The sequence below is a fragment of the Macaca mulatta genome, chromosome 15, assembly GCF_049350105.2.
Source record: "Macaca mulatta isolate MMU2019108-1 chromosome 15, T2T-MMU8v2.0, whole genome shotgun sequence".
NCBI classification, from domain to species: Eukaryota; Metazoa; Chordata; class Mammalia; order Primates; family Cercopithecidae; genus Macaca; species Macaca mulatta.
The window spans coordinates 60,799,735-60,822,636 of record NC_133420.1 but is presented as its reverse complement, the minus strand read 5'-3'; the positions used below and the strand labels follow the sequence as shown (position 1 = coordinate 60,822,636).

The following is a 22,902-nucleotide window of genomic DNA, read 5'->3' as shown; positions in this document are numbered from 1 at the left end:
TTCTGTTGTGTTTTGAAGTATTCCCAGTTGTCCACATCATCTGGGAACTGCCAGAATTGGCCAGAATTGGCCCCATCAAATGTCCAAAGTGAGATTCTTTGGACATTTGACATCCAAAGTGAGCACATGTTCCTGGTGCTTCTGGCTAGAAAGGGGGTCTCAGAGCCACCAGCTCCAGGATACAGCCTGTAACACCTAAGGTGTTGGTTGGTCATTTTGTTCAAAAGCAAATCTGATCTCTTTCTCATCAGATGGGTAATGCTCTGACACGGCAAAGGTGTGAGGACACACAGCTGTCACACATTGCTGAAGGGCATGCCGACTTTTACATCCTTTAGGCAGAGCAGTCTCAATTTTAATTCGAAAGTGCGTATCTTTCAACCCAGCAGTTCTGATCTCCGTGGGGAGCCTGAGGAATACCCCCTCCCACCCCAGCCACTGCCACGTTGTTCGTAACAGGAAAAAACGGAAGTAACCTAAATATCCACCTACACCAGGGCATCCCGTGAAGCCAATGGAAGGAATAAGGTCATTCTCTGTGTACTGACTTGGAAAGAGCTTTGCAAAATATTAAATGAAAAAGGCAGGCTGGGCATGACAGCTCATACCTGTAATCCCAGCACTTTGGGAGGCCAAGGAGGGAGATCACTAGAGACCAGGAATTCAAGACCAGTCTGGTCAACATAGCAGGACCCCATCTCTGTTAAAAAAAAAAAAAAAAAAAAAAAAAGGAAATTCTCCAGGCATGGTAACACGTGCCTGTAGTCCTAGCTACTTGGGAGGCTGAGCAGGAGGATCACTTGAGCCCAGGAGTCGGAGGCTGTAGTGAGCTATGATTGCCCTGCTTTGCACTGCTGCACTCTAGCCTGGGCAACAGAGTGAGACCCTGTCTCCAAAATAAATAAATAAATAAATAAAAATAAAATGAAAAAGGCAAGTTGCAGAACAGTAAGTATAGTATGAATTCATTTAAAGAAGAAACAAGTACCACAAAACAAAACAAACCCCTGTACATTTCTGTCTTATACTTCATGCATACAAACACAACTCATTGGCCATGGTGGTTACTTCTACGGAAGGGGGTGGGACTGGGAATAAATGGGGTGAGGGAGACTCTTTCGTTTTACTCAATCTGTGTTAGTATCACTTGAATTTTTAATAATGAGGTTATATTTATTCACAAGTGGTTTATTTACTTCTCAAGCAAATCTGAAGGGGAACAAGAGTTCTTCCCTGACCACCCTGTCCCTGGCTCTGCTGCCCAGAGACTGTTGCCAGTCCGGGCATGACCAAGCCCATGGTCTCTCCCCCTTTACATACTTCCAGGCACAAGCGGCTCACTACCCTACCAGGCAGCTCCTCAGTGTGTGGACACTTCAGATGGTCAGAGGCAATCCTCCATGTTGAGCCAAACACCATCTGCCCGTAGTTCCTCTCGTCAGTCCTACTTCTGCCTCTGATCATTCTCAGAGGCACTTAAGTGAGGTGGAAACCAGCACAGACTCTGGAGCTGACTGCCTATGTTCCAATCCTGGTTCTGCAACTGACCCATTCTGGGATTTGGGAAAATTTACTTAATACCTCTGTGCTTCATTTTTCTTGCCTATAAAATGAGAATAATGAGGATGGGCATAGGGGTTCATGCCTGTAATTCCAGCACTTTAGGAGGCCAAGGCAGGTGGATCACTTGAGGTCAGGAGTTCAAGACCAGCCTGGTCAACATGGTGAAACCCCGTTTCTACTAAAAATATAAAAATTAGCCGGGCATGGTGGCACTACTCAGGAGGCTGAGGCAGGAGCATTGCTTGAACCCAGAAGGTGGAGGTTGTAGCGAGCCGAGATCGCGCCACTGCATTCCAGCCTGGGCGAGAGAGCAAGACTCTGTCTCAAAAAATAAATAAAATAAAATAAATGAAAATAATGATAGTAGTACATATTCCTTGGATTGATAGGAGAAAATGAATTAGCTTTCGTAAAATGTTTATGACATTGTTTGGCATGCAGTAATCACTAAATAAGTTACTTGAAAAATAAGGAAGAGAACTGGTTTTTAGTCCTGGCTCCCTAGCCACTGCTTCTCTCATCTATAAAATGAATGAGTCCTTTTAGTCTCAGGGTCCCCAGAGTCAGAGAAGGATGAAGCTTCTTTGACATCTTAAGGCTTATTGTAAGATGTATCACATGTTCTACTTTACTCCTTAGTGTAAAAAGAATGGGTTTGGTCTGAGATGAACACTCTTGGAAGATCATGATTATCTAACGGAATCCTGTACCTTGTCTCACACACCCAGACACATCTGTGTGTATCCCAGGATATTGGACACTAATGTGAGAACTGGGCCTACAGGAACCTCTGCAGTCCTTCCAGCCCCAGGTCAAGGTCAAACCTTGGCTCTGTCATGAATAAGTCGAGGGAGCATGGTCCAGCTTCCATCTACGCATGGGTTCAGTTTACTCATCTCTAAGCTGGCTCTTGCCTGCCCTGCTCACCTCCCAGGGATGTAGACAGGTTGAATGGGGCAATGCATGTCAAGGGGCTTTGTACTCTGCACGAAGCATCAACTTTGCAGAGGCAGCCCTCGAAGTCCCCGGTAGCCCCTTCACTCAGGGGAGACCAGTACTTTCTGAGACTAGCCCATCCTGAGTTTTAGCAGGGCATTTCCAGCAAGTGACCTCAACACGAGGCAAGGGTTCCTGCTAACTGGGCAGGGTGGATAGAGGAGCTGCCAGTTCCTTCTTGGGGCCTCAGATGGTTGCTGTACCATCTCCAGGCCAAAACAGCCAGATTCCAGAGCTGTGCTGAGTCCTCCAAGGACAGACCTGACCTCTTCCCGGCATTCTTAGGATCCTTGCCAGAGGGGCCGGTGGAATTTCACCAGTGTCCCTCTGCCTGCTGTGGCCAGCTTTCTGAGTCCAGTCTGAACCTAGATGAGCTCTGGTGAACTCAGAATACCTGGGGGGAGTTCTCAATCAAGAGTCTCAGCTGCAATTCGTGCTTGTCCATTTGGATACTGGGCTGATGTCCCCTCTATCCCTCCCAAGCATGTTCCTATTTCCTCCATTCAATTCAATTCCACACACTTCGACTGAGAGAAACTGGGTACTATGTCTTACCCGGGAGCTCATGGTCTACAGCAGCACTGTTCAATAGAACTTTCTGTGATGATGGAACTGTTCCATATCTGCACTAACCAACATGGTAGTCTCTAGCCAGTGGCTATTTGTTTGTTGGTTTTTGTAGTGACGAGTTTTCTCTATGTTGCCTGCCCAGGTTGGTCTCAAACTCCTGGTCTCAAGTGATCCTCCTGCCTCAGCTTCCCAGAGTGCTGGGATTATAGGTGCGAGCCACTGCGCCCGGCCACCAGTGGCTATCAAGCACTAGAAATGTGGCTAATAGGACTGAGGAACTGAACTATGCATCGTTTTCATTTTAATTATTTAGATATATAGAGCCACATGTGACTAGTAGCTACTGTGGCTACTGTATTGCACAATACAGTTCTAACTGGTGAGACAGCTATAGAGGCGGGTGACTCAAGTAAGGCAGATGGACTCTGCTAGGTGTAGGGAGGGACATCCAATGTGCGCTTGAGTGTGGAATGGGGAGAGATCATTTCCTGGGGTCAGGATCAGGAAAAGCCTCATGGGGAGGGGGAATTTGCAGTACATATTAAAGCAATAGGGATATACATACAGGGAGGCTAAAAGCATTCCACGTGGAGGCACGTAAGCTTTTAGGAGTAGACCTCTGTCTGCACCAGGTGCCATTATCAGACTGCCAGAGATAAACAGGCTGAGTAAGGAAGGAGAGAGAGAAGGAAAGCAAGGAGTCATTTGTGAGGGCCTTGAGTGCCAGGCTGAGGAGGTGGGGCTCTGTCCTGTTGGCTTAGTGAGGGAATGAGCTGAGATCATGCAAGTGGGGCACAAGGCAGGGCCTGGAACACAGTAAATAGCAGCAGTTCTTGGCAATGGGGAGCCATTAGAGGTGGTTGTGTATTTGTTTGGTTTCTATTTCTGTTTTTTTTTTTTTAATTATTAAACTTTTAAAATTTGGGGATAATTACAGACTAGTATGCAGCTGTAAGAAATAATACAGAGGAGTCGAGTGTAGTGGCTCACACCTATAATCCCAGCACTTTGGGAGGCTGAGATGGGTGGATCATTTGAGGCCAGGAGTTCGAGACCAGCCTGGACAACATAGTGAAATCCCATCTCTACCAAAAACACAAAAAATTAGCTGGGTGTGGTGGCACATGCTTGTAGTCCCAGCTACTTGGGAGCCTGAGGCAGAAGAATCGCTTGAACCTGGGAGACAGAGGCTGCAGTGAGCCAAGATTGCACCACTACACTCCAGCCTGGGCAATAGAGTGAGACTCTGTCTCAGAAAAGAAAGAGGAAGGAAGGAAGGAAGGAAGGGAGGGAGGGAGGAAGGGAGGAAGGGAGGGAGAGGAGGGAGGGAGGGAATAGAGAGGTCCCTTGTACTCTATGGAGTTTAGGTGGGAACTGTAGTTTTGTATCACAGCAAGGATAGTAACATTGATACAGTCAAGATACAAAATATTTCTGTCACAGGGATCGCTCATATTCCCCTTTTGTAGTCAAGCTCACTTGTCTCTTCCTCCTGCCTCCTTAACCCCAGGCAACCACTAACGTGTTTTCCATTTTAATATTTTTGTCATTTAAAGAATGTTATATATATATGATGTTATCTAAATGAAAATCATATGCTATGTAACCATTTTGGACTGGCTTTTTTTTTTTTTTTTTTCCACTTGGCATAATTCTATGGAGACTCATCCAGGTTGTTGCGTGTACCAAGAGTTTGCTCTTTTTCACTGGTGAGTAGTATTCCATGGCATGGATGTACCATGGTTTGTTTGACCACTCACCTGTTGAAGGACGTCTGGGTTGTTTCCAGGTTTGTCTATTACATATAAAGGTGCTATAAACATTCAGGTACAGATTTTTATGTAAACATATGTTTTAATTTCTCTGGGATAAATACCCAGGAGTCCAACTGCATTTTAAGAAACTCAACTCTTGTGCACAGTGTGCCATTTTCTAGACCCACCAGTAGTTTATGAGTAAGCCAGTTTCTCCACATTCTCACCAACATTTGGTGTTGTTGCTAATTTTTATTTTAGAGATTTTGTTAGGTATGTAGTGATATCTCATTGTGATTTTGATTTGCATTTCTGTGATAGGTCATGATGTTGAACATCGTGTCATGTGATTATCTGAAATATGTACATCCTCTTCAGTGAATGTCTCTTCATCTCTTTTCCCCATTTTCTAATTTTTTTTTTTACTGTGGAATTTTTTCTAATTGACATGTACTTCACACACCACACGATTCATCCTTTTGAAAGGTACAATTCAGTGGGTTTTGATGTATTCACAAGGTTCTGCAACCATCAGCACTATCTAATTCTAGAAAATTTTTATCACTCAAAAAAGAAACTCTATACCCATTAGCTCTCATTCTGCTTTTATCCCCTCCCCCAGCCCCTGGCAACCACTAACCTCCTTTCCATCACTATGGATTTGCCTCATCTAGGCATTTCATATCAATGGAATTATACAATATATGGCCTTTGTGTCTGGCTTCTTTCATTTAGCACAATGTTTTCCAGGGTCATTCATGTTGTATAATAGCACATATCAGAACTTTATTTCCTTTCTAGCTGAGTAATACTCCACTGTAAGGATCTACCATGTTGTGTGTATCCATTCATCAGATGGTGGACATTTGGGTGGTTTCTTCTTTTAGCTATTCTGAATAATGCTATTATGAGCATTCATGAACAAGTTTTCGTGTGAACTTATGTTTTTATTTTCCACCCAGGAGTGGAATTGCTGGGTCATATGGTAGCTCTATGTTTAACTTTTTGAGGAACTGCCAAACTGTCTTTCAAAGCAGTGACACCGTTTTATATTCCCACCAGCAACGTTTGAGGGTGCCGCTTTCTCCACATTCTTGTCAATACTTGTTACTGTCTGTCTTTTCTATTACAGTCATCTTAGTGTGTGTGAAGTGGAATCTCATTGTGGTTTGATTTGCATTTTTTGAATTATTGATGATGAGCACTTTTTCATATGTTTATTTGCCATTTTTATCTTCTTTACAGAACTGTCTATTCAAATCCTTTGCCCATTTATAAATTATTTGTGTTTTTACTGTTGAGTTCTAATAGTTCTTTATATATTCATATTTAAATCCTATATCTACCAGATATTTTTACAAATGTCAATACAAAATATTTTTCCCATTCTTTGAGTTGTCTTTTCACTTTCTTGTGTCCTTTGAAGCACAAAAGTTTTAAATTTTGATGAAGCATAACATCTATTTTTTCTTTTGTTGTTTGTGCTTTAGGTGTCGCATCTAAAAAACCATCGCCAAGGTCACAAAAAACTTACACCTATGTTTTCATCATAGTTTCATAGTTTTAGCACTTACATTTAGGTCTTTGATCTATTTTGAGTTAATTTTTATGTATTGTTTGTAGTGTCTAAATTCGTTCTTTCACATGTGGATATCTAGTTGTCTCAGCACCATTTCTTGAGAAGATAATTTTTCCCCATTGAATTGTCTTGATGTTCTTTTTGAAAAGAAATTGTCTGTAGATGTGTGGGTTTATTTCTGGACTTTCAATTCTATTCCATTCATCTATATATCTACCTTATGCCAGTACCACAAAGTCTTAATTACTATAACTTGGTAGCAATTTTGAAATCAGGAAATGTGAGTTCTCCAACTTTGTCCCTCTTTTCCAAGATTGTTTTGGCTATTTTGGGTTCCTTTCATTTTCATGTGAATTTTAGGATCAGCTTGTCTATTTCTGGAAAAAAAAAAAAAGGCACCTGGAGTTTTGATAAGGATGGCATTGACTCTTTTAATCAATTTGGTAATATTGCAATATTAACAATATTAAGTCTTCTGATCCATGAAGACTTAAGATCCATAGGATGTTTTTATATTTATTTAGGTCTTCTTTAATGTATTTCAGTGTTGTTTTATAGTTTTCAATATACAAGTCTTTACTTATATATACAGTCATATATATACTTCTTTTGTTAGATTTATTTCTAACAAAAGAAGTTAGAATTAGTATTTTATTCTTTATGGCCATGCACAGTGGCTCATGCCTGTAATCCCAGAACTCTGGCTGAGGCAGGTGGATCACCCAAGGTCAGGAGTTTGAAAGCAGCCTGGCCAACATGGCAAAACCCCATCTCTACTAAAAATACAAAAATTAGCCAGGTATGGTGGTGCGCGCCTGCAATCCCAGGTACTCAGGAAGCTGAGGCAGGAGAATTGCTTGAACCCAGGAGGCAGAGGTTGTGGTGAGCCAAGATCGCACCACTGCACTCCAGCCTAAACAAGGGTGAGACTCTGTCTCAAAAAAAAAAAAAAAAGAAGAAGAATTAATATTTTTTATGTTATTATAAATTGAATTATTCTCTCAGGTTCATTTTCAGATTGCTTATTGCTAGTGTATAGAAATACAACTGATTTTTGTGTATTGATCTTATATTCTGTAATTTTGCCAAATTCACTATTTTTTTTTTTTTTGAGACAGAGTCGCTTCGCATTCTGTCACCAGGCTAGAGTGCAGTGGTGAGATCTTTGCTCACTGCAATCTCTGCCTCCCAGGTTCTCCTGCCTCAGCCTCCTGAGTAGCTGGGACTACAGGTGTGTGCCACGTCCAGCTAATTTTTGTATTTTTATTTTTTTTAGTAGAGACATGGTTTCACCATGTTGTCCAGGATGGTCTTGACCTCTTGACCTCATGATTCACCCATCTCGGCCTCCCAAAGTGCTGGGATTACAGGCATGAGCCACTGCGCCCAGCCCGAACTCACTAATTTTGTGTAAGAGTGTGTGTGTATTCCTTAGAATTTTCTATATACAACATTATATTATCTGCAAATACAGATAGTTTTACTTTTTCCTTTGCAGTCTGGAAGCATTTTATTTATTTTTCTTGCTTAATTATCCTGTCTAGACCCCCCAGTAAAATGTTGGTGAAACCTAACCTCCTTATCTTGTTCCTAGTCTTGGGGGAAAAACTTTCAGTCTTTAACCATTAAGTATGATGTTAGCTTTCTGTCTTTTACAACCTGTTTAAGATTATATTATGTTTCATTATTTTATTATATATGGTAATAGAAAATCTAAACAATACAGTAAGATATAAAGGAGAAAACAAAAACTTTCTCCCCAAATCCCACCATTATCAATATCCTTCAAAGTTTTTTTTCTGCATTATGTATATATGGGGAAAATATAGATAACCTTACATACAAATCATCTATTTTGTGACCAGGGTTTTTTTTTCATTAAATATTGGTTCATGGCCGTCTTTCCATGCTCATGGTCACAGATTTGCACCATCATTTTAGAGCTGCCCACATTCTATTTAGTAATGTTGCGGTATCATTTATGTGAGCAACTCTCTTGATGAATTCTTTTTCTTTCAATTTTTATTTATTTATTATTGTTTTCTGGAGACAGAGTCTCGCTCTGTCTCCTGGGGTGGAGTGCAGTGGCACACTCTCGGCTCCCTACAACCTCCATCTCCCAGGTTCAAGCGATTCTCCTGCCTCAGCCTCCCGAGTAGCTGGGACTACAGGTGCCCGCTACCGTACCCGGCTAATTTTTTTTGTATTTTTAGTAGAGACGGGGTTTCACCATGTTGCCCAGGGTGGTCTCGAACTCCTCAGCTGAGGCAATCTGCCTGTCTTGGCCTCCCAAAGTGCTAGGATAATAGGCATGAGCCACTGTGCCTGGCCTCTTAATGAATTATTTCCCTTTTCCTCCCACTATTATAACTGAGACTGATGAACATCCTCATCATATCCTTCCCAACACTGTCGGATCGTTCCGATTTTTTTTCTTTGTATCTTTGTCAGATGCTCACTATAGATTTGGGGGCAGGGAACTATTAATAATATGATCAGAATGGGGCTTTAGAAAGCTAACTTTGGCATTGTCAACTTACTATGTGATCTTGGGAAAACCCTTTTTCCTTCTCTGGGCCTCACTTTTTTCATTTATGATTTGAAGAGACTAAATTACTGTTTATCAAACTTGGGTGCATATTGAAATCTCCTGCGAAGTTTTTAAAAACACAGCCATCAGAGTCCCACTGCCCAGAGATTCTGATTCAGATAGTATGGGGTGTAGCCTGGACAGCAGGATTTTAAAAGTCTCCTTAGGACTAGATGATTGAAGGTCCTCCTTCAAATATTCTTCTGTCATGGAGCTCTTACTTGGGCACCTGCTCAGAGAGAGGCTGTTGTAAAGCAGTGAAAAGATCTGTTCTTGGCATCCAGCAGACCTGAATGTGAATCCCAGCTCATTTTCTCCTGGCTGTGTGACCTTTCAACCTCTCTAAACTTCCATTTCCCTACCTTGGAGAGGAGGCCAAAATCCCCTCCCACTACTCAAGAGTTTCCACAGGTAAACGTGGTTTAGGCACTGTACATGTGGAATGAGTGGTGATTATTGCGTTTTGTTTTGTTTTGTTTATTTTGTTTTGTTTTTTTGACCAAAGAGCCAGCCCCTGGGCAACAAAGTGGAAATGGAGATCGTGAGCATGTTGGAAAAAAACGCAACGCTTCTCAAATTCGGCTACCACTTTACCCAGCAGGGACCCCGGCTTCGGGCATCCAACGCAATGATGAACAACAATGACCTTGGTGAGTAGAAATATACTCCCTGCCCTGCCCACAGACCTGTTATTCCCTCCACCTGTGCTGGGGATGTCAAGGAAAATTCTGTAGATGCCTCTCTGAGTCTTCTTGAGCCTTGATTTTCACATTGATCACGTCTTCCTTGTTTTCTGTGTTTGTACCTCATCTCCACCCTGGACTATGAGCTCCTTGACTTTAGGAGCTAAGGCTGAGTCCTCTCCTCCTCAAAGCACAGCTCAGCACAGGCTGGGCCCAGAGCACACATAAGTGTGTTCGCAGAAGGAACTGAAGTTTGGGAGAGCACAGGGCTCCCTGGGAGTATTTCCTCTTCTGAATACCCTTCTCTGAACTCATAGCGTCCTCTCCAGGTCACACAGTCTAGATTTAGCCCCAAATCCCAAAACTACCTTCCAACAGGACTACCAAAATCCCGAGCCTAGGAGACTTCACATTGATTTTAAGGTAAAAGTTGAAAACATCAACTTCATAGTAAAGTAAAAGTAGGGTATATTAATTTAATCTCAATTAAAGGCATAGTTTTTCTTCTAAAAGGAAAAATAATTATGAAGGAGACATCAGGAAATTTTTAAAAAGAAAAAAAATTTAAGAAAATGAAAGTATCACAATATTTTTTGATGATGAACACTTATCATATACCTATATGAACAAATAGGCATATAAGTCAACTGAATGAAAAGTTTGAGCAATCATGATCTTACTTGCAGATGCCAGTTGTTCACAAGCTCTGTGTAGTTATTGCTTATGTATATTCCTGCTGGCTGCCAAAAAAGAATTTGATATAGCATTCAACAAAGGGAGCGTGACTGACAAGGCTATAGGAAAACATGAAGGGAAAAAACCAAGAAAAGCAGTAGGTCTATATCATTAACATGAATGATGATTATATTCAGCCCTGAGTTTCCTAGAACCAAGGCAGGAGGAAGCCAAACCAAGTTACAGTATTCTTATCACAGAAGAGAAGGAAGCATAATGAGTTTGAACAACAACAAAAAAAAGCTTCTTTCTGGGACTAAATTGTGAAATAAACTTGTGTTTTAAAGGACAGCATCTTCAGTGAGTTTTTCATCAGATTCAAACCTGCTCTACACAATGGTTTCCAACCCTCAATAAAATGCAAAGAGCTTAATACGAATGCTCCACTCAAAGTATGTCACTTCCTGGTGATTTATCTGAGGCCAGGTCACTACCTGGAAGCCCTCGATGAATGGAGATGAGTGCGGAGGAGTGTATGCTCAAGGCAGGTGTGCACAGACCCTACATGCACAGATAACCACAGGACTTACACTCACACACACACTTTAGATTGAGTTATTAAATTCCACAAACATACACCAAAGTTCTATAGGTTCCTGCTTTTAAGGATGTCACAGCCCAGGGGCTATTCATTCATTGCTTACTCCAAATGCTACTATTTTGTAGAGCCTCAGGTTTAGAGAAGCTCATTTTTTAAAATGTCCACATAGTCTTGGTTTATCAGAAGTGTCCTTACTTAAAATAAGAACGAACACAAATAAGAATCATAATTATTATATTGTATCACAGATGTCATAGCTAAACTGAATTGTTGGAGAAGGCCAGCAATGAAGCCTCTGTTGGTCCAGGTGTGATCTGGCTGCAGTACCAGCATGGAGAAGCCTTGAGTTTCTATTCTATATGCAATCATCTCATGTTTGTTTCCCTCTCAGTTAAGTTTCTTCTGTGCCCCTTGGCTCCTATCTGTGGGCTAACCCAGTTTTTGTCCTCCAATGGCATGATGGTCTGGAGGTCTTGTTTCTGGGGACAGAGGCTCTAGATGAGCAAAGGTCACAGGTGCTGCAGGGGGATACCAGAATCATCTAGGAGTTGGACAAAATGGACTTTGAAAACTCCCAGTCCTGTGAATCTGAGAGTCCAAAATTCAGGCCTGACTCCCATCACCAAGAACTTTCAGAGGCCATTATAAGAATGTAGAATGGTAGAGCCAGGAGGACTTAGAGCTTATCCCTCCTGCTCCCTCAGAAAGAAACTGGAGCCTGGAGTGAGGGTAGGGGTCTAGGCAGCGGCTCAGTCAGGTCACACCAGCTGTTAGTGACAGTAAGTATTTTCTGGGCAACTTTTGTGTGCCTAGGACCGTGCTAGGTGATAATCAGAGATAGCAGAAAGGCTACCTCTGACTGAAGGAGCTTTATAACCTTTCAGGGGGAAGAAAAACACTCAAAGGCATGCCTAAAAATTCAAGAATGCCTAGAAATTCTATCTAAACAAAGTGAGGAAATGATTAATGGAGACAGAGGCCAGTTAGGCAAAGCATCCTGGTTGGGGATGGGGCTTTAGCCAGCCTTGAAAGGAAGAGATAGGTTGATGGAGGAGGTCAAGAGGCATCCCTCTGGGGGTTCTGGAAGTATTATGAAGTAGTGCTGGGGGTACAAAGGAGAGACAGAAGGATCTAAAAGGACTGGAGGAACTGTTAGAAGGAGTAAGACCTAGAAGGAAAAATAGGAGTTCACAAAGAAGGACGAGAAGAGCATTCCCAGCAGAGGGAACAGCATGAGCAACGGCAGGACAACTGAAAGTATATGGGATGTTCACAAGGAATGGGACTGGGTAGGTGTGTGTGTGGCTGCAGCCCAAGGCCTTTAATGTCAAGCTCAGGGGCCTGGTGATGGAAGCAGGCAGGAAGCAGAAACTGTGGCAGTTTGCGGGATGGTGATGCCAGGTGATAAAAATGGGCCTCTGGGTTACCCCAGGGAACTGTGGGCAGCTGCTCCCTTGGGGTTTCCTACAGAAGGAATTAGAGATGAATCATCTCAGTGATTACAGGGAACAGAGTGCTACTTGGTGATGTAGGCTCTCTAGCTTTAAAATGAAATTTGCGCCCATCTGCTAATTTTTCTGAGAGAAATGTTTGTTTATGGCAGTGCATCAGCTTCCTCCTGACTTTACAACAGGTTATTTGCATCCTACGTTAATGCCACAATGAAGTAGACAGACTTCATGTTTTCCAACTGAATATTTGTATCGTAAAAGCCTCCTGCCAGCTCCTCCTTGAGAGTGAGACTGTTAGCAGGCCTGGCAGCAGGGAGCACAGATTGGGATGCGAGCAGGCCTCTCAGGCCTCCTGCTCACTCTCACCTGCCTCTGCTGGCCCTCTGCCCATGGCTGGGGCCTCTGCAGTACTTGGGCTCCTCCTTGAGGGACATTCAGTCCCCAAGGCTATGGGGACAGGGACTGGCTCTGCAGACAGGCTGTATGCCCAGGATGCGTCCTGACCAGTGCGTCTTTGATCCTCCTCACCCTGTGCACCAAGCTCTAAAGAGAGTGTTCCGTGATTGCAGGGCGCCAGGGCGGAGCTAAGCTGTGGATCCCATCTGCGTTTTCCCACAGCAATACCTCAGATGACTGTCATCTCCACACTATTTATAGCAAAAAGCCAGGCCAAGCATGGTACTCAGGTCCTCTATATCTGCCACTGCAGCTCTCTCTACTTAGAAAGTCTGAATTGCAGCCTCTGAGTTGACAGTTGTGTGGGCTGGGGTATCATGTGGAGGGACAGTAATGTGTTTAAAAGCAGAAAACAGCCCTTCCTGGGAAAGTCACCATTTTACAATATTCTCAGGGAAGACCTTTGCAGCAAGCAGCCCAGACAGCACACTGCAAAGCAATTTCTAATAAAATGTATTGTCAATTGACAATTTGTAATTGTGTATATTTATGTGATACAAATTGCTGTTATGATTTATGAATACGATGTGGAAAAATTAAGTGAATTAGCATATCATCACCTCAAATACTTTTTTGTGGTGAGAACGGTTATTTTTTTTTTTTTTTTAATTTATTTATTATTATTATACTTTAAGTTCTAGCGTACATGTGCATAACGTGAAGGTTTGTTACATATGTATACTTGTGCCATGTTGCTGTGCTGCACCCATCAACTCGTCATTTACATCAGGTATAACTCCCAATGCAATCCCTCCCCCCTCCCCCCTCCCCATGATAGGCCCCGGTGTGTGATGTTCCCCTTCCTGAGTCCGAGTGATCTCATTGTTCAGTTCCCACCTATGAGTGAGAACATGCGGTGTTTGGTTTTCTGTTCTTGTGATAGTTTGCTAAGAATGATGGATTCCAGCTGCATCCAAGTCCCTACAAAGGACTCAAACTCATCCTTTTTGATGGCTGCATAGTATTCCATGGTGTATATGTGCCACATTTTCTTAATCCAATCTGTCACTGATGGACATTTGGGTTGATTCCAAGTCTTTGCTATTGTGAATAGTGCTGCAATAAACATACGTGTGCATGTGTCTTTATAGCAGCATAATTTGTAATCCTTTGGGTATATACCCAGTAATGGGATGGCTGGGTCATATGGTACATCTAGTTCTAGATCCTTGAGGAATCGCCATACTGTTTTCCATAATGGTTGAACTAGTTTACAATCCCACCAACAGTGTAAAAGTGTTCCTATTTCTCCACATCCTCTCCAGCACCTGTTGTTTCCTGACTTTTTAATGATTGCCATTCTAACTGGTGTGAGATGGTATCTCATGGTGGTTTTGATTTGCATTTCTCTGATGGCCAGTGATGATGAGCATTTTTTCATGTGTCTGTTGGCTGTATGAATGTCTTCTTTTGAGAAATGTCTGTTCATGTCCTTTGCCCACTTTTTGATGGGGTTGTTTTTTTTTTTTTTTTTTTTTTTGTAAATTTGTTTGAGTTCTTTGTAGGTTCTGGATATTAGCCCTTTGTCAGATGAGTAGATTGCAAAAATTTTCTCCCATTCTGTAGGTTGCCTGTTCACTCTGATGGTAGTGTCTTTTGCTGTGCAGAAGCTCTTTAGTTTAATGAGATCCCATTTGTCAATTTTGGCTTTTGCTGCTGTTGCTTTTGGTGTTTTAGACATGAAATCTTTGCCCATGCCTATGTCCTGAATGGTACTACCTAGGTTTTCCTCTAGGATTTTTATGGTATTAGGTCTAACATTTAAGTCTCTAATCCATCTTGAATTAATTTTCATATAAGGAGTAAGGAAAGGATCCAGTTTCAGCTTTCTACTTATGGCTAGCCAATTTTCCCAGCACCATTTATTAAATAGGGAATCCTTTCCCCATTTCTTGTTTCTCTCAGGTTTGTCAAAGATCAAATGGCTGTAGATGTGTGGTGTTATTTCTGAGGACTCTGTTCTGTTCCATTGGTCTATATCTCTGTTTTGGTACCAGTACCATGCTGTTTTGGTTACTGTAGCCTTGTAGTATAGTTTGAAGTCAGGTAGCGTGATGCCTCCAGCTTTGTTCTTTTGGCTTAGGATTGTCTTGGAGATGCGGGCTCTTTTTTGGTTCCATATGAACTTTAAAGCAGTTTTTTCCAATTCTGTGAAGAAACTCATTGGTAGCTTGATGGGGATGGCATTGAATCTATAAATTACCTTGGGCAGTATGGCCATTTTCACAATATTGATTCTTCCTGTCCATGAGCATGGTATGGAGAACGGTTATTTTTAGCAATTTTGAAATGTATAATACACTATTATTAGCTATATTCACCATGCTGTGTAATAGAGCTTTAAAAAACACCTTATTCCTCTTGTCCAACTGAGATTTTTATATCCTGTGGCCATTATCTCCCCATTCCCCCGCCCATAGCTTTTGTAATGACAATTTTACTCCCTGCTTCTATGAGTTCGATTGTTTTAGATTCCACATATAATTTGTCTTTTTGTGCCTGGCTTATTTCACTTAGTATAATGTTCTCCAATTCCATTCATGTGGTTGCAAATGAACAAATCTTTTTTTTTTTTTTTTTTAAAGGAAAGGCTGAATCGTATTCCATTGTGCACATATCCCTCAGTTTCTTTATCCATTCTTGTTGATAGACACTTAGGTTGATTCCTTATTTTGGGTATTGTGAATGATGCTGCAATCAACATGGAGTGAAACATCTTTTCAACTGATTTTAAATATTTTGGGTAAATATCCAGAAGTGGGATTGCTGGATCCCAAATCAGTTTCATCATAGTCCCTCAACCTATCTCAGAAAAGGCAGCCAGGCACGGTGGCTCACACCTGTAATCCCAGCACTTTGGGAGGCCGAGGCAGGCAGATCACTTGAGGTCAGGAGTTCGAGCCCAGCCTGGCCAACATGGTGAAACACTGTCTCTACTAAAAATACAAAAAAATTAGCCGGGCTTGGTGGCAGGCGCCTGTAATCCCAGCTCCTTGGGAGGCTGAGGCAGGAGAATCGCTTGAACCTGGGAGGCGAAGGTTGCAGTGAACTGAGACCACACCATTGCACTTCAGCCTGGGCAACAAGAACAAAACTCCATCTAAAAAAAAAAAAAGCAAGAAAAAAAGAAAAGCCTATTCCTTTCCTCACAGCCATCCAAGCCAGAATCTGGGCCTGTTCCTAAATGTTGCCTCCATCCCAGTCAGCCAGTCACCTCCTTGCCAGTCCCAGTGTCCTGCCCCATGTTGAGCCCTCATCACACTCATCTCCTCCAACGTCCTCAGGCCCCCAGCTCCTCCAGGGAAGGCACCCCTGGCACTCATCTCCAGTCTCCTTCCAAAGCTTGCGTTGTCACCCCTCCACTTAGAACCGTCACTGGGCTCCCATTGCTCTCAGTCAGGCCCCTTGACATGACTCCCAAGTCTCTTAATAATAGCTGACTCTTTCATGGCACTTACTGTGTGTCAGAGACTGTTCTGAACACTTCCCATCTCATTAGCTCATGTAGTCCTCCCCACAACCAGGTGAGACAGGTGCTATTGTTATCCACGCTTTACAAGAAGGAAACAGAAGTCTAGAGAAGTAGGCAATTAACGTTACCCACAATCCGTGGGCAGGACCAGGATTTGAACTGGCAATCTGGCTCCAGTGCCTGGGCGCCCCACATTGGGAGATGGTCCCATCAGGACATCATCTATTGACATCCTCAAGAAGCCATCCCTTTGCCATGTTAGTACCATTCCAGGTAGCCTGAGTGCCCCCAAGTGACCAAGGAAAAACTTACCCTTAGAGAGTCGTTACTTCCAATGCCCCCAACCTTCCTATCCTCTACTTTTTCGTTGTTTAAAATTCAGTTGACCCGTTAGCTGCCATCCTGGGAAGGTCTGACCACTTCCTTCTTTATGCCTCTCATACCTCAGAGATCTGCCAGGGCATCTCTAATACTTCATATTTATCCAACAGTAGTTCTCAAATATTGTATATCTTGGTCCCTGTTATGCTGTGTCTTTACTTCTGATTCTTGTGCTTGGCACACAGCACTCAGTACATGCTGCTGAATATTTAAATGAATAGAAAGTGCTTTCCAAAAACATGATGGAAATGTTCAAATTTGGCAAGAAGTGGCAGAGGAGTTCAAGTAGCAGATGGAGGTTGGTCCAGACGACTGGAGAGCCCTTCTGGCTTTCACAATAAAAGGAGTCTCCGGCTCTTGCAATAAGCAGTGAGGAGTTTTTTTAAGAAAGTAAAGAGCAGACAGAATTTAAGGAGGATACTGGGAGACCCAGCTTTTACTCCCAGTTTTGTGACTTATTCGTAACTTGGAATAAGTTACTTCCCTCTCTTGGTCTCAACTTCCTTCATCATCAAAAAGGGAAAAAAAATAATACCCGAATAAATGGATGCCTTTCCCTTCTCTCCATCCAGTCCCTGAAAAAGCCAGTGCCAGGTGGCCAGGAGGGGTGGCTCACGCCTGTACTCCCAGTGCTTTGGGAGGCCGAGGCGGTCAGATCACGAGGTCAGGAGATCAAGACCATCCTGGCCAACATGGTGAAACCCTGTCTCTACCAAAAATACAAAAAAATTAGCTGGGCGTGGCGATGCCATACCTGTAGTACCAGCTACTTGGGAGGCTGAGGCAGGAGAATTGCTTGAACTCAGGAGGCGGAGACTGCAGTGAGCCAAGATCGGGCCACTGCACTCCAGCCTGGTGACAGAGTGAGACTATATCTCAAAAAAAAAAAAAAAGGGCCAGTGCCAGGGGAACTGCACACACAGATCTGACCCAGTGTACACAATGACGGCAAGTAATGGAAAAGAACCCCCGCGTCAAGCCCTGGAGTCCTTTCTGTTCCCTCAACCATAGGCCAGGGACTTGGATTTCAGTCCTGGCTCTGCTGCCAGCTTTCAGGGACTGGGGCTTTTCTTCTGCAGGGAGAAGGAGCTAATCCTCCCTGTGAGAATCAGATGAGATATGGATATGGAAACCCTACCCACACAAGGCTCAAATCTACTGAGGGAGGCACTGGACTGAGGCTCAAGATGAGTCAAAAGCCTTGGTTCTAGCCGGGCGCGGTGGCTCACGCCTGTAATCCCAGCACTTTGAGAGGCTGAGGAGGGTGGATCACTTGAGGTCAGGAGTTCGAGACCAGCCTGGCCAACATGGTGAAATTCCATCTCTACTAAAATCACAACAATTAGCCATGTGTGGTGGCGGGCACCTGTAATACCAGCTACTTAGGAGGCTGAGGCAGGAGAATTGCTTGAACCTGGGAGGCGAGGTTGCAGTGAGCCAAGATTGTGCCACTGCACTCCAGTCTGGTTGAGTGAAACTCTTATCTCCAAAAAAAAAAAGGGCTTGGTTACTAGCTTTATTGCTTTAAGAAAGAAATATACCCTCCTTGCCATACTTTCTCTATCCATAAAATGGGAATGGTAACAAACATTCCAGCAGCATTGGAGGGGCTCCAATGAGGCAATGAGGATGGCCCTGCTGGGCATGCCTGCACAACTACCGTGGAGATGCTTAAAAGTCTGGTTCATGTAAACCCTGTGGTCATGTTGAGCAAACCTCTTGTGCTCTTTGGGTTTTGGTTTTTGTCCCCTCACATCCACCCCTAAGAAGTCGGACATTCTGATCATCTCAGGAACTGGGCTGGCCTCACCTCCCTTGTGGGTCTGCTTTGTATGGCCAGTGTCATGCAGAAGCTGATTCGGTTTTTGTTGCAGCTCGTATTCATCGATCTGGTGGCTGCAGGTCTACCGCCTCAGCTCGGGAACCTGAAGACATCTAAGTATAGACAGACTTTTTTTCCCTCCACAATAGCTTCCTGTCTCTGCCACACCAGCAGGCCTCTCGACTGCCACCTACTGGCTCTACAGACTTCTTTGACCTTTCTCTTGTGGCTGATGGAGCTTGCTGCTTGGTCTTCATCTGCAGACACTACAATTAATTTCAAAACACTCTCCCTTATTATGACAAAAGAGCCCCTCCTGCCCCTCCCAGCATCCTCATCATCCTCTAAGCTAACGTCTCCAGCCTGCAACCTCCTGGCTAGTGCTTTCCTCTTTATGGCATTTAACTACTTTGTCACTTGAACAGTGTTGAGCTTAACTGTCTTGCCCCCGGGGAAAATGGCAAGGTTGAACATAAGTGGATACAGATACTGCAGGGTAATCTTTGGGGTGGAAACTCTCATTCACATAGGCAGGAGGTAGGCCAGGAGCTCCCAGACATAGCTGGGGGAAATGTTTCCACCTGGTTAAGACCCTAATCTCATTAAGAAGACTAAACTTTTAACTCTTATCTGAACTGGAGTAAAGATCTTCAACTGGGGTTTCTGTAAACAAAGAAAATAGCCGAGTTATAAACTGGGACTGCGTGGTCAGCCATTTAGCAGATTACCTGTGAATGAATCCCCACTACCACAGACCCTCACCAATGAACACTGACAAACTGGAGGGCTGTTGTACAACTCACATATACTGTCCTCTCAAAACAACAGACGTCAGACTCTGTTAACTGATTAGTGCGAGGCTTCACAGTGCTTTCTCAGAGCAAGAGTGGTGGTCCCTGGTCTACAGGGAAAAGTGCCTTATATCTTATCTCCATTCCTTTCCAGTGAGGAAGAGGAGGCTTGCGGACCTGACTGGGCCCATCATTCCCAAGTGCCGGAGTGGTGTCTAGTGTGTGGCGGTGGAGACCATGCCTTTGAACTGGACGTGTTCTATTGATGACTTGTACTCTGCAGGGGAAACCAGAAGGCAAAATGCCAGCAGCACGAAACCCTTTTGTGGTTCAGTTCTTTATGCACTAAGGTTTTAGGCTGACTAGTGGTTGTAGTTGAAAATTTTATAAAATATCGTTAATGTGAAGTTTTTCTTTAGTCACAGAAGTTGAGTCTGGTTATTATTTAAAAACTAGAAGCCCCCAAACCAGCAGATCTTACTGAAGATGATGTTCCAGCAGCAGCGACTTAGCCCCAGGAGCCCAGTTTCAATGGCCTTGCTGTGTGGTGTTTCAAGTGCATTTAAAATGTGTGACAGAAACAGCACACTCTTCCACATGCTTTTGAAGTATTATAAAACACTTTATTACAAATTTGTCTTAGCTATTAGCAAATAAAACAGATTATCATTCTTTATTAACCCTCCTTGGAATTTTAAAAACCTCAAGATTAAAGTTGCCAAATTGATTACTGGATCAATAACACAATCTTCCCCTCAGGACAGACAGACAGACTGAAGCCACAGAACTCTGCCAAGAATCACAGAACATGAGATTCCTTTTGCTGGATATGCAGAAATGATAGGAAAAAAAACCAAGGTGAAATTTCAAGTTTTGAAAACCAACTTTTCATTACCAATCCCAGGCAACAAACATGTCCCAGAGTGTTCTTTAAATGTCTGGGATTTATGTACAATTTAATACTGGAGTTAGAAAGAACTTTTTCCTTATTGAATGCCAACCTTATGATGGATGTGAAAATCTATGACCAAATACTTGAAAACACCTTTCTATATTGCACAGTGGGCAAATGGCTTATGTGAGGTAAGACACTAGAGGGATAAATTTCCAGTCCAACATGGCTATGGTGTTTAGCAATGGCCCAGCTTAGAGACTTCAGCTACTGATCTCATCACTTATTAGACAAATCGCTGCTGATCTTACATCTGTATATTAAGCCTCTGCAGGACAACAGTGAAGAAAATCCAGATATCAAGGAATTAGGAAATCCTGGCCAAACCACCCCAAGATGATTACACTGAAGCGTAATACTAGTATTGCTGCCAGATCTGTTTCTAACAGCATGTGCGTCTCTTGGGATCCAGCAAAAGTGTTAAGCCACAATGCCCTTGTGCCTTTTAACATACCACAGTGCCAGTTAAACTAGTATTTTTGTTTGTTGCTTTTGGGAGTTATTTTCATTAGTGAGTTCAGCAAATCTCATGATAAAGGACAAGGTCAAGAACTCCAGAGCACTGAGCAGAGAGGCTAGTAATGAAAAGGTGAAGGCCTGCACACTGAACTGTAAGGCAGTAGGCAGTACAGGGTAACTGGAGGTGGGGCCAGGGCCTCAGCACTATGGAAGAGTGTCCACTGAGGCTGCACATGGCCCAGGAGTGGCACCATGTTGCAGGGACAACCATCCCCACTTGGCTTCTCCTTAAAACACAATTGCAGCTGCATTCTGCATCGCTGACAACTGCAATATAATATTAAATCTGTTGGTCTATGTATGGCTGCGTATGTGTTTCTTGGAACCTGTGTGACAGGGACATGTGCCTGGCACACTGGCCAGAAGACTGGGCAGCCACCATGGCAGTGCTGGATGACCTCAGTAAGAATGTGTCATGTATTCCAGGTGCTGATCTAAAAACTGTGGCTCAAATGTCATCGAGCTTATATGAAGCTCCGAGAGAACATTTAAAAGCTAAGAGAGTAAGTGCTGGGGAAAGCAGAGCTATTAGAGGAAACCTCTCATAGAAACCAAACCAACAGAAAATGAAGAAGGCCACATCTTTAAGGCCACCTCTGCCTCTATCAGATGAGTTGCTGGTCTAGACCAGGGGCTGGCAAACTTTTCAGTAAAAGGCCAGACAGTACATATTTCAGATTTTGCAGGCCATATCGTGTCTGTTCCAACTATTCAATTCTGCCGTAGATCATGTGTAAAGGAATGGGTGTGGCTGTTCCAATAAACTGTAGTTGACCCTTGAACAATATGGGTTTGAACTGCATGGCTGCACTTACATATGGATTTTTTTCAACCATGCAGGTTGAAAATACAGTACTGGCAGGAGGTGAAACCTGTGTACATGGAGGGCTGATTTATCACATACGTGGGTTCTGTAGAGCCCACTGTGGCACTTGAGTATGCATGGGTTTTTATATACTCAGGCGTTCTGGAACTATCCTCCATGTATACCAAAGGATGGTTATTTCTACAAAAGCAGGAGGTAAGCCCAATGCACAGCTTGCAGATTCCCCTCAGGCGAGAGACAGAGGTTAAGGGTAGATGGCAGATGACCTTAGTGGCTTGTTTTAGGAGGCCACTCCCAGGGCCACAGCTTTCACATGTTTGCCACCAGGGTAGAAGGTCTGCTGACAAGGACAATGACTACTAAAAGCCCCAGCTGCATGGCAAAGAAAGGGCATGCTGTGGCCACCAGGCTCAGGTACTATCCCTCAGCAGCTTTGGGATCGCACGCAGCTCACCTTTTTTCTGTGCTCTAGCATCATCCAAATCAGAATGTCTCAGGTAAGTGGTAGACAACGCAACTCCTCCCCTCCCGCTGTGAAGTGCAGACGGCTGCCATAGCGGCAGTGGCCAACACTGAAGTATCCCGATTTCTCTGTTTCTGCAGCCTCGCCATGCTTTCTCTGTATGGTCACCCCAAACCTACTTTTACCGAGGGCCTGGGAAAATGCCAAAGGTGCTGCTCACGCAAGCACTGGCCCATCCTCAGCAGCATCAGGCCCTGGCTCTGGGCTCACAGGCTGTTGCACATGCCGCGAAAGTTCCCTAGGTATGCGTGGCCGTCTGGCTGTGCACTCGCATTCCTCTTTAAAGTTGTCTTGCGTAGGGCCTGAAGCTTTCCTGCTCCCCTTGTCTTGACATGTGACACAACAGGCTGTGAATCCTTGTCCTTGACAGGCAGGGCAGGTCAAAACGAGCTGACGGCACTGGAGAGTGGAGCAGAGTTTATACTGGTCCCACTGGGCTCCACAGTATGAACACTCTGGGGAGGAAGGAAAACCATCATTATAAACACATGTGTTCGCACACATGTGGACAGGCATTGCTCCCTCTGCTGACTAGAATCTCAAAGATCTGTGGAACCCGGGGAAGGTTTCCAAATAGTAAGTCTTCTGTCTTCCAGCAATAACAACCAACCACCACCCCCACCACCCAGCTTATTTTTTGGGGGCGGTGACTTCTGGGAACTGTCTGCTTCCAGTATTTACTTTTTTTTCCTTTTTCC

The 22,902-nt window shown here is 43.6% G+C and overlaps 2 protein-coding genes across 3 annotated transcripts in view; one reads left to right on the top strand and one right to left on the bottom strand.

Moving 5' to 3' along the window:
* Positions 1-21,156, top strand: part of TMOD1 (tropomodulin 1) — a 100,641-nt gene extending 79,485 nt beyond the window's left edge. The window contains exons 9-11 of one of the 2 annotated variants that reach the window (XM_077965493.1): positions 9,558-9,702; positions 18,646-18,710; positions 19,539-21,156. In XM_077965493.1, the coding sequence (XP_077821619.1) occupies positions 9,558-9,702; positions 18,646-18,710 (210 nt within the window). In that variant the 3' untranslated portion in view covers positions 19,539-21,156. 2 annotated transcript variants of the gene reach the window in all.
* Positions 19,986-22,902, bottom strand: part of TSTD2 (thiosulfate sulfurtransferase like domain containing 2) — a 33,500-nt gene continuing 30,583 nt past the window's right edge. Inside the window, exon 10 of the mRNA XM_015117235.3 lies at positions 19,986-22,659. Coding sequence (XP_014972721.2) covers positions 22,361-22,659 — 299 coding nt within the window. The 3' untranslated portion in view covers positions 19,986-22,360. The remainder of the gene's footprint in view (positions 22,660-22,902) is intronic.